The sequence below is a fragment of the Neolamprologus brichardi genome, chromosome 15 (genome assembly GCF_056152115.1).
Source record: "Neolamprologus brichardi isolate AB-2024 chromosome 15, ASM5615211v1, whole genome shotgun sequence".
Lineage (NCBI taxonomy): Eukaryota > Metazoa > Chordata > Actinopteri > Cichliformes > Cichlidae > Neolamprologus > Neolamprologus brichardi.
In genome coordinates this window covers 7,052,749-7,068,149 of record NC_142118.1, presented here as the reverse complement: position 1 = coordinate 7,068,149, position 15,401 = coordinate 7,052,749, and the positions used below count along the sequence as shown (strand labels likewise).

Sequence of the window (15,401 nt, the reverse complement as noted above, 5' to 3'; positions counted from 1 at the left end):
AATCTATATTTGTCAAGTGATGTCAGGGCAGAAGTAATATTTCAAAGCTGAAAGCTCTTTGGTGATGTGTTTTTCCTACTGTTACACAGGGTGTGGTGCTCTCCATTTTAAAGCTGTTGGTGATTGGTGTAAATATAAAATTTTTAAGGTTAAGCAACATCTCAGCTGTGGAATTACATGTTTGTGGAAAAGAAATAAGGAAAAGCATTAAAAAGAATCAATGTACACATTAAATTGAATTCAGCATGCAAACTTTATATATTTACTTCCTATAGTATAATCTCCGTTTTCTTTTCTTTTTTGTCATTTCTTGTTTTGTTTTTCTTTTCTTTCTGAATTCTTGTTTATTTTTAAAGCATTCAAGGATATTCAAGGATTGACAGGCCGATTCCCTCTCCCGCTCGCGGGGGGAGGGGAGTAGGTTCGGCCGGATGGCTCCCCGACCTCAGTCAGCCTATGGAGGTATGTGGTGGGGCGTGGTTTGCGGTGATATGCAGGGAAGGCGGATGCACTTACACGGCATCTGCAAAAGTGCTTGCTCATAGGGGGTCATATGATTGTTGGGTTTTTCTCTGTATCTATGAAGCACCTTGAGGCGACTTTTGTTGTGATTTGGCGCTATATAAATAAAATTGAATTGAATTGAATTGAATTATGCCCTGCCGACCTAAGTATTGTACTGGGTCCTGAGAGGTTGTTGTTGGTGTGTGGCTGGCAGCTGGGAAACTGCAGCCAAATATTTGTAAGAGAACCGTGAAAGTCTTAATAAAGGATGCTGCAAGGCATGTTCATGTCTTCGGGTCTGCTGTGATCATGACCAAAGCTAAACACTAACTTTAAAATAAGCAGCAAGGATGTGAACTTCCCAGCTGAACATAAACAAAGCTACTGTTGAGGTTTACTTTTTCTTGACCTCACCGATCCGTTTGATATCCCAGGTGGAGAAGAAGGGTCAGATGAGGCTGGAGTATTTTTCATCAAAGCTTTATTACCAATGCACACTGGGAGATCACACTACATGCAGTCACAGCAAGCATCAAGTGGATCTGAGGATCTTTCCTTTTACACACACCTATATAGAGTAAGTGGGGGGGCCGCCCTGTGTCACCCCTCTTCAGTAGTTTTCCACTAATTCTATTGTTGGTTAAATTGGTTTATGAGTGGCTATTATTTTGTTGCAGCTTGGACCCAGCTGATGCTTTTACTTTGAAAGTTATAGAGCCACAAGGTGCGATAAATCAAGTGGTGTAAATTATACAGTAGAAGCGTGAGATTTTTATTGCACAGAGAGAAAGTTAAGGAACGGGAACGAGAAAAAAAACGGCTATTAAGGTGCAATTCTGAGTTGCAAGTGGTTCCTTAGCACCTGGTTGATGAGGGAACAAGGTTGGTAACGATTGCAATGATTTACAAGTTTCACTGTTATATGTTATGTAAGGTAAAGATAATTAATTTGTTATTAATGAAAAAGGAAAAGGTTAAAGGTAACACACTGTTTGAGTTACAAATGGTCCTGTATGCTGTAGCTCTTACAGTGTGTTCACATACACGGCTGTTTAATAAAAGGATTGTGAACCATCAGTTTGAGACACCATCTTTTCAACTGGGGATGCTACAGGGGGACTGTCCTCGCCTGGCTTGTAACTGCGGCTTACTGTTTATCTTACCGAGGCAACTTGTACTCCTCATTTTATGACAGGCAAACCCCCACTGTCAATAAAGTCCTTACTTTACACAGTTGCACACCAGGAATTATAGCTAATCCAATTCATTTGGCATTCAGAGGTTGAGAGCTTTAAGGTCACATTAAATGCTTTGAGAATAAAAGTCCACAACTGTCCTTTAAACAAGGGTTGACCAAGTCATCCTTACAAAACAAACTTATGAAACATTTCCTGTTCTTCTGATCTGCACCCGCCCCTACTATCTAAGGAAACCTGAGCACATTGTATTCTAATCTTTGGTTTATTCTACTCACAATATGTGACACATAGTAGTATCCCAAACAGTCCCTTAGAAGTTCTGAATAACTTTGAAAGGAACATTAATACTGATAATATGTCATTTTCAAGCTGCCAAAAACTGATTGCCACCTATAACTTGTCACTGAAACAATATTTTTGCTTCAAACTTGCTGGATGTCATTCAGAAGGGTTATATGTGACACATTATACCCCAAAGTGTCCCTTTGAAGCATTGAATACCTTTTAAAGGAACATTAACACTGATAATGTGCAATTTTCCAGTTGCCAAAAACTGATTGCCGCCTATAACTTGTGACTAAAATACTTTTTTTTTCTCCAAACTTACTGGAAATCATTCAGAAGAGTTATATGTGACACCCTATACCCCAAACAATCCCTTGGAACCTTTGAATACCCTTTAAGGGAACATTAAATCTGCTAATATGCCATTTTCCAGCTGCTAAAAAGGGATTGCTGCCTATAACTTGTCACTGTAACAATATTTCTGCTTCAAACTTGCTGGATATCTTTCAGAAGGGTCATATGTGACACATTATACTCCAAATTTAAAGCTAGCCTTTATTGGACAGAACACAGAAACTCAAATGTCCAAAACCTTGTAATTCACAAAATAACACAAAAAATGGAGTAATGGCCTAATGTAAACAGGTGGGAGGAGATCCTCTTAAACAAATCAGGGACAGTAAGTAATAGTAAAGACAGAACACGAGGGAAAAACAAATTTCATGCCAATAAAGCACCTTTGAATTAAAACAAAAACATCAACAATTACATCAAAGTAAATAAGAGAACGGAAATGGAACTATACTAACAGAGCAGAAACAGGGGGTATAGTGGAGGCTAAATACAAGGAAACCAATGAACTACGTGTATATATATATAAATTCCTTGCCCCCAGTAACTACAACTCTAACATGTAAAAAAAACACAAAATACTGGAATAATTAAACCAGTCGAAAGCAAAGCTGAACTCAAAAGTTGGGAACAATAATGAAATTCATCCAGAATCAAACACATAAATGAATGAATTAACCTCCTAAGACCCAAACTCTTCCACTGCATGCATTTTTAATTTCTCTTTTATATTTGGGCTGATTGGGGCCCAATGAATGTAAAAACAAAGAATTACCAGATTTTTTTTTTTACCTTATTTTTGTTTTTATGAAAAATCAGAGCCACATATGAGGATATTCGTTTAAAATTTTGATAGAACAGTAGCAATATAATGTCCTCATACGTGGATATCAGGCCCTTGTAGAGCAAAATTGAGTATTTTGGTCTAAATAACCCAAAATGTGATGTCCACATATGTGGACGCCAGGTCCTAGGAGGTTAAAAAATAAACGAATAAATGAATAATTTGGGATACAAGGATACTCAAAGCAACTGTGTTTTGTTTTGTTCTTACATAAGCTATGCTCACGGCAACTTTAAGAGGTATCTCTTCCTAGTAACAGGCTGAACTTCCGTGTTCCTTCTGAATTGCCTCAGTTCTTGGTGAGAGATGCTCTTTTGCATACCCTGAGATGAGTCCTACTACCATGGTGCCATCAGCAAACTTGATGATGATGATGTAGATATAAAGCACCAACAACTGATTTCCAACAACTTTGAAGTAGTAACAGTATTTCAGTGACAATTTATAGGCGGTAATCACTTCTTGGCAGCTTGAAAATGGCATATTATCGGTATTAATGTTCCTTTCAAAGTTATACAGAAGTTCTAAGGGACCGTATGTGTGTGTGACATTTCTGGTCACTATGGCACAACCTCTTTCAGTCTTTCAGTCGCTACATTTATGGCATGACCCTTTAACAAACCAAGTTGTACAAAGCATGTAAAAAGCAGAAGTGAGCAGTCTTGCTAAACTTATAAAAACAGGAAGTTGCAGCTGGCTATGCTTGCAGTGTAAAATTAAGAAAGCTGAAAATAAATCATCTAATCGTCTAGCTCCTGCACAATGACACCATATTAGGACACAATTCTCTGACAGTATCTTTATTATTAGTTCCTCTTTCACTTCATCAAAAGTAACGTCTTGTTCATGTGGCTGCACATTTATCATCATCCTCACCTGCTCAGTGCACAACAATCAGCAGGTTTGCAGCATGGCACAATTCAACTCCACCATGGTTACTTCTAACATCTCCTCCTCTTCTGGGGATTCACCTTATCCTTCCTTGAACTCCAGCGGTCTTGTTCCTGCAGTAGTGATGTCCATCTGCTTCCTGCTGGGATGTCCTGGAAACGTTGCTGTGATCATTCTCAAGCCAAACTGGAAGACCATGTCCAGTCTGAGCCAGAGTTTGATGCTGAGTCTGGCTGTGTCAGATCTGCTCTGCTTGGTTACCCTTCCACTGTGGATTTACTCATTCCTCTATGGGTGGACCTTTAGGCTGGTGGGCTGTAAAATCATAACATACTTTGTGTATTGCAGTCTTTATGCCAGTCTGCTGACTGTGACTGTGCTGAGTTTCCAGCGAAACCTTCAGGTCACTAACCTACAGAGGAGTTTAAATAGGGTAAGAGCAAGGATGCTGCTACTTCCACTCTGGCTGGCTTCAATGATCCTGTCCACTCCTGCTTTAGTCTTTGGACAGTTATCTGAAAATCAGAAATGGACAAAATGCAGTAATCAATACTCCTTCGATCGCCAGAGGATGGCTGTGGTGTTGACAGAGACTCTTGTAGGATTTGTGTCGCTTTCTGTCATTGTTTTTTCATACATCAATCTGTACAGAAAAGTGAGTCGGGCAGTACTTTTCAACAATCCACAGACCACCAGACTGATTACCAGCATCACTGTGACCTTGGTTGTCCTGTGGGTGCCATATCTTGTCATTAATGTAATTAGTGTGGCAGCGATTTCCCTAAAGAACGAGGGCCTGCTGAAGTTTTCTCATGACATTAGGGACACTGTTGCAGCAATAGTATTTGTAAACAGTGCCCTGAATCCACTTCTGTATGCTTTTACTTTACGTTTGTCCAGCCTGTGCCACAAAGCTGCTCAACTTTTCATACAGAAGTTCAGAGTTTCCCAAACTATGTCCACAGATCTCACTGCTGGAGAAGCAACTCAATGACATAAGCTGATTGGGAAATTAAGTCAAAAATCCTCCTCTATCCCACTGATACACACGGTGTCCCGGCCGCTCTATTTATCACAGAAAGCTGTTGGTGATTGCTGGTGTAACGATAAACTTTGAGGTTAAGCAACATCCTGCCTCAAATCATCTGTGTGCTGATTACAGCTGGTCCTCAGACAGAGGAATGATGTTTGTGGAAAAGAAATAAGGGAAAGCATTAAAAGGAATCAATGTACACATTAAATTGAATTGAACATGTTAACAATTTTTACTTTATATATTTACTTCATATAGTATAATCTGTTTTTTTTTTTTCTTTTTTGTCATGACGGTTTTCTTTTTTTGTTTTGTTTTTCTTTTTTTTTCTGAATTCTCATTTATTTTTAAAGCATTCTATATTCAAGGATTGTTGTTTTTCTTACTTTTAGTTATAGCATTGTCATTGATATCAGGAGAGAGAGCTTTGTACTTATTGGGATGCTGAGCTGAATGTGGTTTTGGAACAAGTGGGGAATACAAGGCTTGTGTATAAGGTATCGCCAGAGAGAGGTGGCAGATTACCTTTTATAGAAAAGCGTCTGAAGGAATGTTGTGCAGGGGAATGATAGTTTAGTTTTATTTGGTGTCTATTTTTGCATGACTTGTGATTTTTTTATAGTTGTGGTTAATTTTTGTTTAGAGGCAAACTTTTTGTATGAGCTTGTATGGTGTGATGGTTAAAACAGTTCAACTGTAGGAAAATAAAAAATGTTAATCTAAATATCAGCGAGTGCAGTATATATGGATGCAGACTTCTACCTTCATAAAAAACTACTAACATTATAATATAGGTTCTTTTCTTTTATGTTAGCACTGAAAAGCATTCAAATATGTTGTGTTACAAAAATGCAAAATTCAAAAAGTTCTTACATGCAAACAGAATAAACATCTTCAAAACACATAAAATTTTGTCTGCCTTGTCAATAAAATAAAAATTTAAAAAATTACTAGATTCATTCATCACTGTAATTTAAATCTGTAATTTAATTTGTAAATCTAGCTTTAATCCAAAGTATCACAAAAATATATAATATTACTACCAGAAAAAAACAAAAAACAAAACAAAAGATAAAATAAAAATAAAAATAAAAATCTTAAAAACTAAAATTTAAAATTGTTATTACTGTAGAAAATCCAGTTCCGATGACTGGTTTCATCACTTTTGGGGCTCAAAGGACTCATTGGTACGGGAGCTGCATTTAGGGCCCTCATAGACATCCACTCAATTTCCCTCTGGAATTAAGTCTCTGTGATTCTGAATCAGCATCATGACCCCACAGCTTGAGATTGCAATTCAAACCATGTGGATACAGATCTGGCGCCTTAAAACAGTACAGCCATCAGTCCAAATCAGATCTTAGTCAACTGGTCTCCTGCCCCATGCAGCTGTAGTTAAATGAATACACAGGCTCTTCACCTCTCATTCATCTGATGATGTGTCATTTCAAGAAGGAAAAATCACTTGGAGGAATTAAACATGATTTACTGTGAAAGAGCAACTAATGTACTTGGCAATTAGACTCTGATGACCCATCATGGAAGAACAGAATCCATGCAGCAATAGAATTTAGGACAGGACCCTCCAGACACTGGTGGTGGTGAAGATGACTGAGGCTGGATGGAGCTTTGGTTGGGGTGTCTGAGGTGGAGCTGGGAAGGAGGTTTTTAAATGGAAAGGGATTCTGAAAAGGAGAATGACTGACAGCAACAACTGAAACCATGCGAAACGGAGGCTGATTGGCTCAGAGAAGGGGAGTGAGAAGATTATCGGGCTAGAGTAATGATTTCAGTATTGAGATTGAGCTTCCGAGCGTGAAAAAGTGGTAAAGACGGGTGAGTAGTAGGGGTGCAACGATACACAAAATTCACAGTTCGGTTCGGTTCGATACTTTGGTGTCACAGTTCGATATTTTTTTGATACAAAAAAATTTTCATGTCTTTTTAATTTGTCATTTATTAAAATTATAAATATCATGAGGCATTGGGGGTTAGCGCAGATCCTGACAGCATGTGTTCTGTGAGTTCCATGGAGGAGCCCAGCAACATAACTGTGGTGAGACGCTTGCTGGGCATGGTAAATCACCTAGGGAAATTTCTTCTTCACCTGGTGGAAATAACAGACCCTTTAAGAGATCTGCTGAAGTCTAACCTATGGTCATGGGGCCACATCAGCAGTAGGCTTTTGATGGCATCAAAAAAGAACTGACAACACCCCCAGGGCTTGCTCTGTATGACCCAAATGCTGAAATGTGCATATCAGCTGATTCTCCCTTGTATGGAATAGGAGTGGCGCTTTACCACCAGCAAAATGATTTAGGGTGGAAACTGGTAGCACACACTTCAAGCAGTCTCAGCATGACAGAGCAGCAATATGCTCAGATCAAAAAAGAGGCACTTACTTCAACATGGGCCTGTCAGAGGTTTGCTGAGTTCCTAATTTGGAACGCATTCCACACTGAAACAGACCACAAACTTATAGTCTCCTTGCTTGGCTCCAAGGGCCTGGATGAGCTTCCACTTCGCATACAACATGCGATTAAAGAGGTTCTCTTCTACCATATCACACATTGCTGGTAGAGACATTGCAACAGGAGATGTACTGTACTGTCCAGAGCTCCTGTATATGACACAACAGAGGGTTTACCAGAGGAAAAAATGATCTTGTATGTGGAGTCGGTCATAGCACGCCTGCCAGCCACAGAACCATGACTTAGAGAAATCCAGATGCATCAGGGCAATGACAGCATTCTTAGCCAGCTAAAGAAGTTCTGTGTGCAAGGATGGCCAGACAGTTTTTCAATTGAAAGAGTTTTCTAGCCTTATCTGCCATTTTCAGGTGACCTCACAATACTTTTTGCTTCTTCGTGGAAGCAGAATAGTGACTGAACAAAAGAAGTACATTAAACAAGCTGTTATTTTAGTACATACCAGGTAAAGCATAAGGCAGTATAGTTTTAGAGGTGCAGGCTTAATCTGCTTATTTTCTTGGTAACGCAGTAACTCCTATTCAGTAGGGGGTGATATAGTAAAAAAACAAAAACAAAACCCAAGTGCTCCCTTTCATTGAGGTGAAAGGGAGCACAGTTTGTCCCATACTTCAGCTATAATGAAAAAGACACAAAGGTGGAGTTATTATGTCTTTGCGCTGCACAGCTGTCTCTTCTTCTCTCATTCTCTCCCCCTCCCTCTCCTGTTTCTACTTCAATCATGAAACTGATCAATGATCAGCTGATTGGCTTTTCTCTCTTGTTTGTTTATCGCCCACTTTGCGCCAGAAAGAGGAAACCAGCAGATGTCGCGCTAAACAACAGCAGCATGTTTAAGCTTGATCAGCTGTTGTTAAAATTTATTTAATATTAATTTCTAGTATCAGCTGATGTTTGCTGGAGCCACAGCTGTAAAGCTGCTGGTCATGATATCGGTTTGGTTATCTGGTGAGAGGGAAACATGAAGATGAGACCAGGAGATGTTCTTACTGAATCATCGGAGCTGAACAGGTAATGGAGAAAGGTTTACCTTTTAGGTCACATGAATGAGTTTAAGGGAAGTTATGAACTGTTTCTGAGAGACAAATAACACCAGGATCCTTTGTAGCTGACAGCTGTCAACTGTGCAGGGGTGGATCTAACAAAGTTTTGCCAGGGGGCCAGGTAGGGCATTAACAGGGAGAGGGGGGCACAAAGAAATACTTTTCTTTCTTATTCTCATTTAAAATATCTAGCTTTTAAAAAATAATTATCTGAATCTTACAACAAACGATTGATAGATTGATACATATATACCATTAAAACAGTGTACATCACTGTCACAACAGCCTTTGTTTTCATTCAAAGGCTTTATGATTTTTCCTATAATGGCGGGCTGGTCTCTAGTCAAATTGCCCGGGCCGATTTTTTTTGTCCCAAACCAGCCCTGTATGCAGCTCATCTGCAGTCTGGTGTTCCTATTCGGAAGGCAGAATTTCCGAGTTCTGAGTACAATCGAAAGCACCACGACTGCAGTTTTTGTGTAAAAAGCGCACATGACGCTGTGACGTAGGCTAGAATCATGGCGGCGGTCAATGACGGTCCAGCCGTGGGATTTCTCTCGTGGAAATATGCAGATTATTTTTTCCTTTCTATTGGTAGGTGGCACAGTGCACTTGTGGCAAGTAAGCAAGCTAGTAGACTGGCGCTCTTGCTGGGTATCCAGTTATGGAAGCAACACATTAACAAGAGAATTCTGAGTAAAACCAAAGTTACTTTCCCTAGTAACTAGTTACTTTGAAAGTAACGAGTAACTTGAAGTAACTGACTTACTTTTGATAGAAGTAACTAGTAATGTAACTAAGTTACTCATTTAAAGTAACTTACCCAACACTGCAAATGAGTGACATCATTGATGACGTCTGAAGCCTCACTGATTCAGGAATTAGTTTGATCACTGTGGATATTTATCAACATATATAAAGGGATTCCCTCAACATTCCTGTGTCAGTGTTCATATTGGAATTTTGCCAGTTTGCCTGTTACATAGAAGAGCTTGTTTCCATGGAGTCTGCTAAAAGAAGAAAGATTGAAGAGGTGAAGAGCTGCTCCACCCATGAGGTGATCTCTACCAATAAAGTATTACAAATAATATGCCTGTAAATAATGAAATGTGTTACTACTATAATATACACAAGTCAGTTTTCTTTTTTTCATTCCATTGGGAAGTGTTTATTGTGTGTCAATGGCAACAACACTGCATCTATGGGTATCATCTGTCACTCAGTGCATGACATTGTTAGCAAACCTGCAGCATGGCACAATTCCACTGTGATTACCTTGAACATTTCCTCCACTCCTGGATATTCACCTCATCCTTTTGTTGCGGCGTATAGCATGGTGGAAAAGGATGGAGAGAATCCCCCACTAAGCTTTTGGGTTGGCATTACTTTAGATTTTTTTTGTATTAAAAAATCAAATTGTATTAAAAAATCTTTTGGTCAAAAGATCTCCTCTTTCCTGCTGTTACACACAGGGTGTGGTGCTCTCTGTGTCATTTTTGTGACATTTTTATATTTATCAGAAGCTACAGTTCTTAATACCCACACTCATATACAATTAAATGTTCAAATTACTTTGAGTCTTCCTAAATGTTTTATTTCTCTTATCTAAATCATAGAAAACACAACAATTACTGCTAAACCAATAACTTCAATGTAGAAGAAATTGCAAATTAAAGTGACATAAAAGAAAAAACAAACCTCATTGGTTTTGAATGTCAGAGTGGTTCTTTTGTGAAACAAAGAATGGCTGTACAAAGCCATTTATTGTTATGGAGGGACGCTCCTGTATTGAAGTTTGTGTCCTGGTTGCAGGGGGTCAGACATTGGGCTTAACACTTATATAACTGAGTAGCATTCGTATGGTTAGGTTTTTAACAAATCTTTAAGGAAATACATCAGTTTCTCTTGCATTTTGATTATAGCATTGATTTAAGATTGGGTGGCCACAGCACTTTTGGGTTTGGAAATAGCTGGGATGGAAATTTCATAAACAGTGACCCTGAACCTTGAGTCTCTTCAAAAAGGGCATCAGCTACTTGTTTCCTCATTTACCTGCTACTCTAGATGTTCAGACCTCTTTACATAGACTTAGATCTCCATGGATCATTATCTGAGATGTCACAAAGGGGCGTCATTCCCTCGTAGTTTAGGAGGATTTAGCGAGAACAAGCCACGTCTGCCATTCTGCAATAACGTGGCGCACAGCGTGACGTGGAAAAAGGCACATACCTTTGACGTTGCGTGACAAACTCTGTATTCCTCGTCCACATTCGAAACATTCATTCATGAATGAATGAATGAACATATTCATGATTCGAAACGCCGTTTACGTGTGGACAAAACAGCTGCGTTTTCAAAAATACCCGTGTAGGTGTGGACGCAGCGTAAAAGAGTTAGTAGTTTATTTTATTACTACCTGTAATTTATTGCAGATTACTTGTATTTGCTTAATTGTTTACTAAATGTTTGAGGTGTGAAATAAACTGCAATGGAGCAAAATATGGGTGTGTGTGGTTGGAGGATGTGTGCGCGCGTGCACGCGGGGGGGCGCGAACATTTTTCTTGTAAAACAAAGGGGGGCCCAGCAAAAAACGTTTGGGAACCACTGGATTAAGCACTGCTTCCAGCCAAGACTGATACCATAAATCCCCTATAGCTGCAGAAGAGGCTAACATTGTTATCTTTTTACAAAAAAACAGCTGAACATGAGAGGTTTTTGGACCAATTTTGTGTTCTCCATTCTTTAAGCACCGGTTCGAGCACCGTTTCAAAAGTACTGGTTTGGTACTGGTATCGGATAAAACCTAAACGATACCCATCCCTACTGGTATGTAATTTTTCTTTTGTTTTGGTTTCCCCATGGAAGATATATTCAAGCTAAAAGTTGATATGTAAAAATTTGTGTAAAAAATGGTTAAAAGTATAAGTAGATGTTACACATACTGCTCTAAAGTACGATGTGTCTTAAAACGTCTTCAATATGTGGGTAAAAAGGGCATTTGTGGTGCAAATATGGCAACTGTCAGTCTGGGATATTGAATTTGTGTACTTAAGATGCATTTTGTATCAAATTGATAAAATATTTTGGTCATGCATGTGTTTTTTTTATCCTGAAAGATGTCTCGAGAGACAACATATATACAGCAAGGTGTTGCTGGATAAATGTTGAGAGGGGCAATGTTGACAGTGAATTGGTTAATAAAATATACCTGAGGAGGATTCAACCTTTTTGGTCACCATTGTGGGGGGTTTTTTTCAGGCATTTAGTACATGGTACATTTTACACAACTGTTCACAGGCACTGCAACCCAGTACCTGTTACATATGAAACAGGCAAAAGTTAATATATGAAGTATAATAAAACCAATCAAACAAATCATCTGATAGATAACTGAACAGAATACATAGCCAGAGTCAGAGACAAGTGCAGCAGTCTTGAAGTTACGACGCCCCAAGCAAGAGGGCTGACAGATTATGTCTGGTTCTGAAAGAAAACAGATAAATCATGAGATGGACGACAGGTAGTGTGTTTCCTCTCTCACTTCTACCAGATCTTTATTTATACACATTCACGTGTTCACAACAGGTTGCAAAAACTTCTTAACTTCTCTGTCTCACATTCCCAAAGCCCAAAATCAGAATAAACTAAAATAATATAAACAAAAATCTAAACAGTCATCTCTGTTGTTTGTTATTAAGAGCTATAAATCACACTCTTTTTTTCCCACACATAGTTTGATAAAACAAACATTCCAGTACTGTACCATATACTAATGATGTATCTGTATAGTGGAAATCTCCACATCAACATTGCAGAGCGTTCAGGATTATTATAGGTTATTACACTAACTTTAGACAATAACAGTGACAACACATCAAACTCTCTCTGCTAGCACATTAACTCAAATATACAGGAGCCGTGGTGTACTTTTGTTACAAGAGGGTGCCTTAAGTTTAGAAAACAACAAAGCCGATGGCTAGTCCAGCATGCGGCGAGCTAAGCTAGCTCCTACTCTCGATCTTAACACATTTCAACAAACGAATACAGTTCTCAGCAAAACAAACTGCTGGTCGGGTTTTAACCTTATTTGGTATGTAAATTATGTGGACCACATGTGTTGCCTTATTACTTACTAACCTGAAAGAAAACAGATAAATCATGAGATGGATGACAGGTAGTGTGTTTCCTCTCTCACTTCTGCCAGATCTGAAGACGAGCAGTAGCGTCACACTAAACCATCTCACTAGGGCGGAGGTGCCCCCTTGTGGCGTAACTAGGGATCACACCACATGTTGGGTCTCCAACAAAAATCACAAAATTAAGGCCCTTCCTTAACAAAACTACACCTAAAGGCTTGTACAATGTACAAAAATTAAATCACATAATGTGACCACACATTACAGTGTGTTACACGCTCCCTGACAAAATAAGAATGGCTCCTGGCATTCAAACCTCAATTTTTCTCAAAAACATTGGCACATACACTTATTCAATATAGCAAAGGTGTGTATATGTAAGATGTGTAAACAAATGGAAGGTAAGGTGTAAAGCCTGTGGGTGTTGGAATATGACAAGGAATTGTCCATGGTGGCATGTAGGGTGAGGAGAGTGTTGCAACTGTAGGATGAGGCTGGTACGATGGTTCACCCAGTATTTGGTATGTCAGGATCTGCCTTGGTTTCCTCTCCCTAGTCGACCTTCTCATGTCGCTAGTAGAACATCGTGGAGGGGTGCGTGCAGACAGTTCTTCCTTATTTGGAATTGACAGTTCATCATCTGCGCTTTCTGATGGGACTGGGTCATTTAGTGAAAGTACCTCTGGAAAGTCGTCTCCTAGACTGACTTGATCTTGGCTGACTGGCCGCCCAATACAGCTTTCTTCCCTGAAAGGTACTTTTGCATGACTGTTTTCTTCAGCGGAGGCTGGGTCGGGCTCTCCTGCAGTAGATATCCTATGGTAAGTCTTTCCTTTGATGGGCTCTCTTTCTTTTACAGGAAGCCTCAACCAGAATGTTCCATTGCTCTCTTCAGAGTCTGAGTCACTTGTTTCAGTCTGTTGCCTTCTCCTGCCTCTGTCCCCTGACAGGTTGTTTGATTTCGTTTGTCTCTTTGGTGTAGGCCCAGGAATGCGCTGTGGAGTCTCAACTGGCAAGTCATTCACAAGTAGTTACAAGTAACAAGTTGCGGTGAAGCACTCTAGTCTTATCCTTGTCTCCTGCTTCTCGGTAGACTACATACACGGGGTTGTCGGCTACCTGTGCTTTGACTACGTAGATACTCTTTTCCCAGTATGACTTTAGCTTTCCAGGCCCCCCTCTTTCACCAAGATTTCTAACGAGGACCCTGTCCCCAGGATGCAAGACGACACCCCTGAGTTTTTTGTCATAGTAGGATTTGCCTCGTGTGCTGGACAGTTTACTATTCTCACTGGCTATCTTGTACGCTTCAGTCATCTTTTCTGCCCACTTCTCAGCATAATGTTTGTAAAATTGAGAGGTGGCAACGGCGCCAGGGGTGAGGTTGTACACCCTGATGGTCTTCTGGATGCCATGTAGCGTGCCCACCCCCAAGGTCCTATATGTATGTGTTATGAGAGTGTGAGTAATGTGAATGTCTAAGTTGTGGGATAAAATTGAGGCACAGGCAGCCAGAAGCGGACAGGGGGAGGGGAGGGGGGGGTGCCTCCCCTGCACCCTGGTGACACACCTTTACCCCAAGTCCCTGCATGTGTGGGTGATTATGGTGGAGCGGGAAGAGGGAGGCAGCTAGAGATGGGGAGGGAAGGAAGGGAGGGGCCACTTGCCGCTAACCCCAGTAGGCATCCCCATACTCTGCAACCCACCAGGGCAAGGGGGCCCAGGCCCATCCAGACCGGGGTCCAGTTCAGCAGCGCCATCTGGCCTCACAGAGCCCGGGACAGCCCACCCGACCCCACCACAGAGAAAACTGCACCCACCCCATCATCCACTCATCTTCCAGACTACGCAAGACAATAGACACCCAGGCTGAGTTCTTGCTTCACCTCTCCTATATCTTCCCTACCTGCAGAGTGAGTTCGTGGAGAGAGGAGACCTCCTAAAGCATCTGGTCTGCTGACATGAGAGAACAAGGTGGGATATAAGAGTGTAGCAGCTCAGACAGATTAAATCAGGCAGAGCCATTGCTTAAACACAAAGAAAATGATTTTAAAATTTATTCATAAATTAACTGAAACCCATTGAAGGGAAGCTAAAATTGGAGTGGTGTTCTATTTCTTCTCCAGAAAGGAAAGGGTGGCGCAGGGGTTCCCGCTTCTGCCGCTGGGTCTAACAACATGACTTCTCTCTTGTTCTCATTAAAACCTTTTACTAGCTACTCCTTCTTCTTATTCACCTCTTTCTAACGCTGCTATGAACAAATGTGAGCTTTGCCTTACTTCAACAGTCATTCAAAAAGTTATTTAATCTTACATTATTCCAGCATCACAAAACTCAAAACGTGACAGAAACAGTGCGAAATATATTTGCATTGCTGTTAAATTTAACACTCATTTGCAAACATTGCAAATATTCTTCCAGACCACGTAAAAATAAACCTGTTTCACCATTTGTTTAAAAGAAACATGTAAATGTTCTTTACTTCCAAATGGAAAAACCAAAAGGCATCAATGCACTTGTTTTTAGTTCCTCTTTTCTACATCAAGGGAGAACACCTTGTGGACCTGACTACACATTTATCATCATCATTTGCTCAGTGCACAACATTGGCAGCAAGTTTGAAGC

The 15,401-nt window shown here is 40.1% G+C and overlaps 1 protein-coding gene across 1 annotated transcript; it reads left to right on the top strand.

The window, feature by feature from the left end:
• The first annotated feature begins 4,078 nt into the window (after positions 1-4,078).
• LOC118454674 (leukotriene B4 receptor 1-like) lies at positions 4,079-5,068 on the top strand. Its single transcript, XM_035910468.2, has one exon. The coding sequence runs from the start codon at positions 4,094-4,096 to the stop codon at positions 5,066-5,068; it is 975 nt and encodes a 324-aa protein (XP_035766361.2). The 5' UTR covers positions 4,079-4,093.
• The last annotated feature ends 10,333 nt before the right edge of the window (positions 5,069-15,401 follow it).

What these genes read in the sequence shown, in the direction of transcription:
- LOC118454674 (XM_035910468.2), top strand. Translation starts at nt 4,094, where the DNA reads ATGGCACAATTCAACTCCACCATGGTTACTTCTAACATCTCCTCCTCT.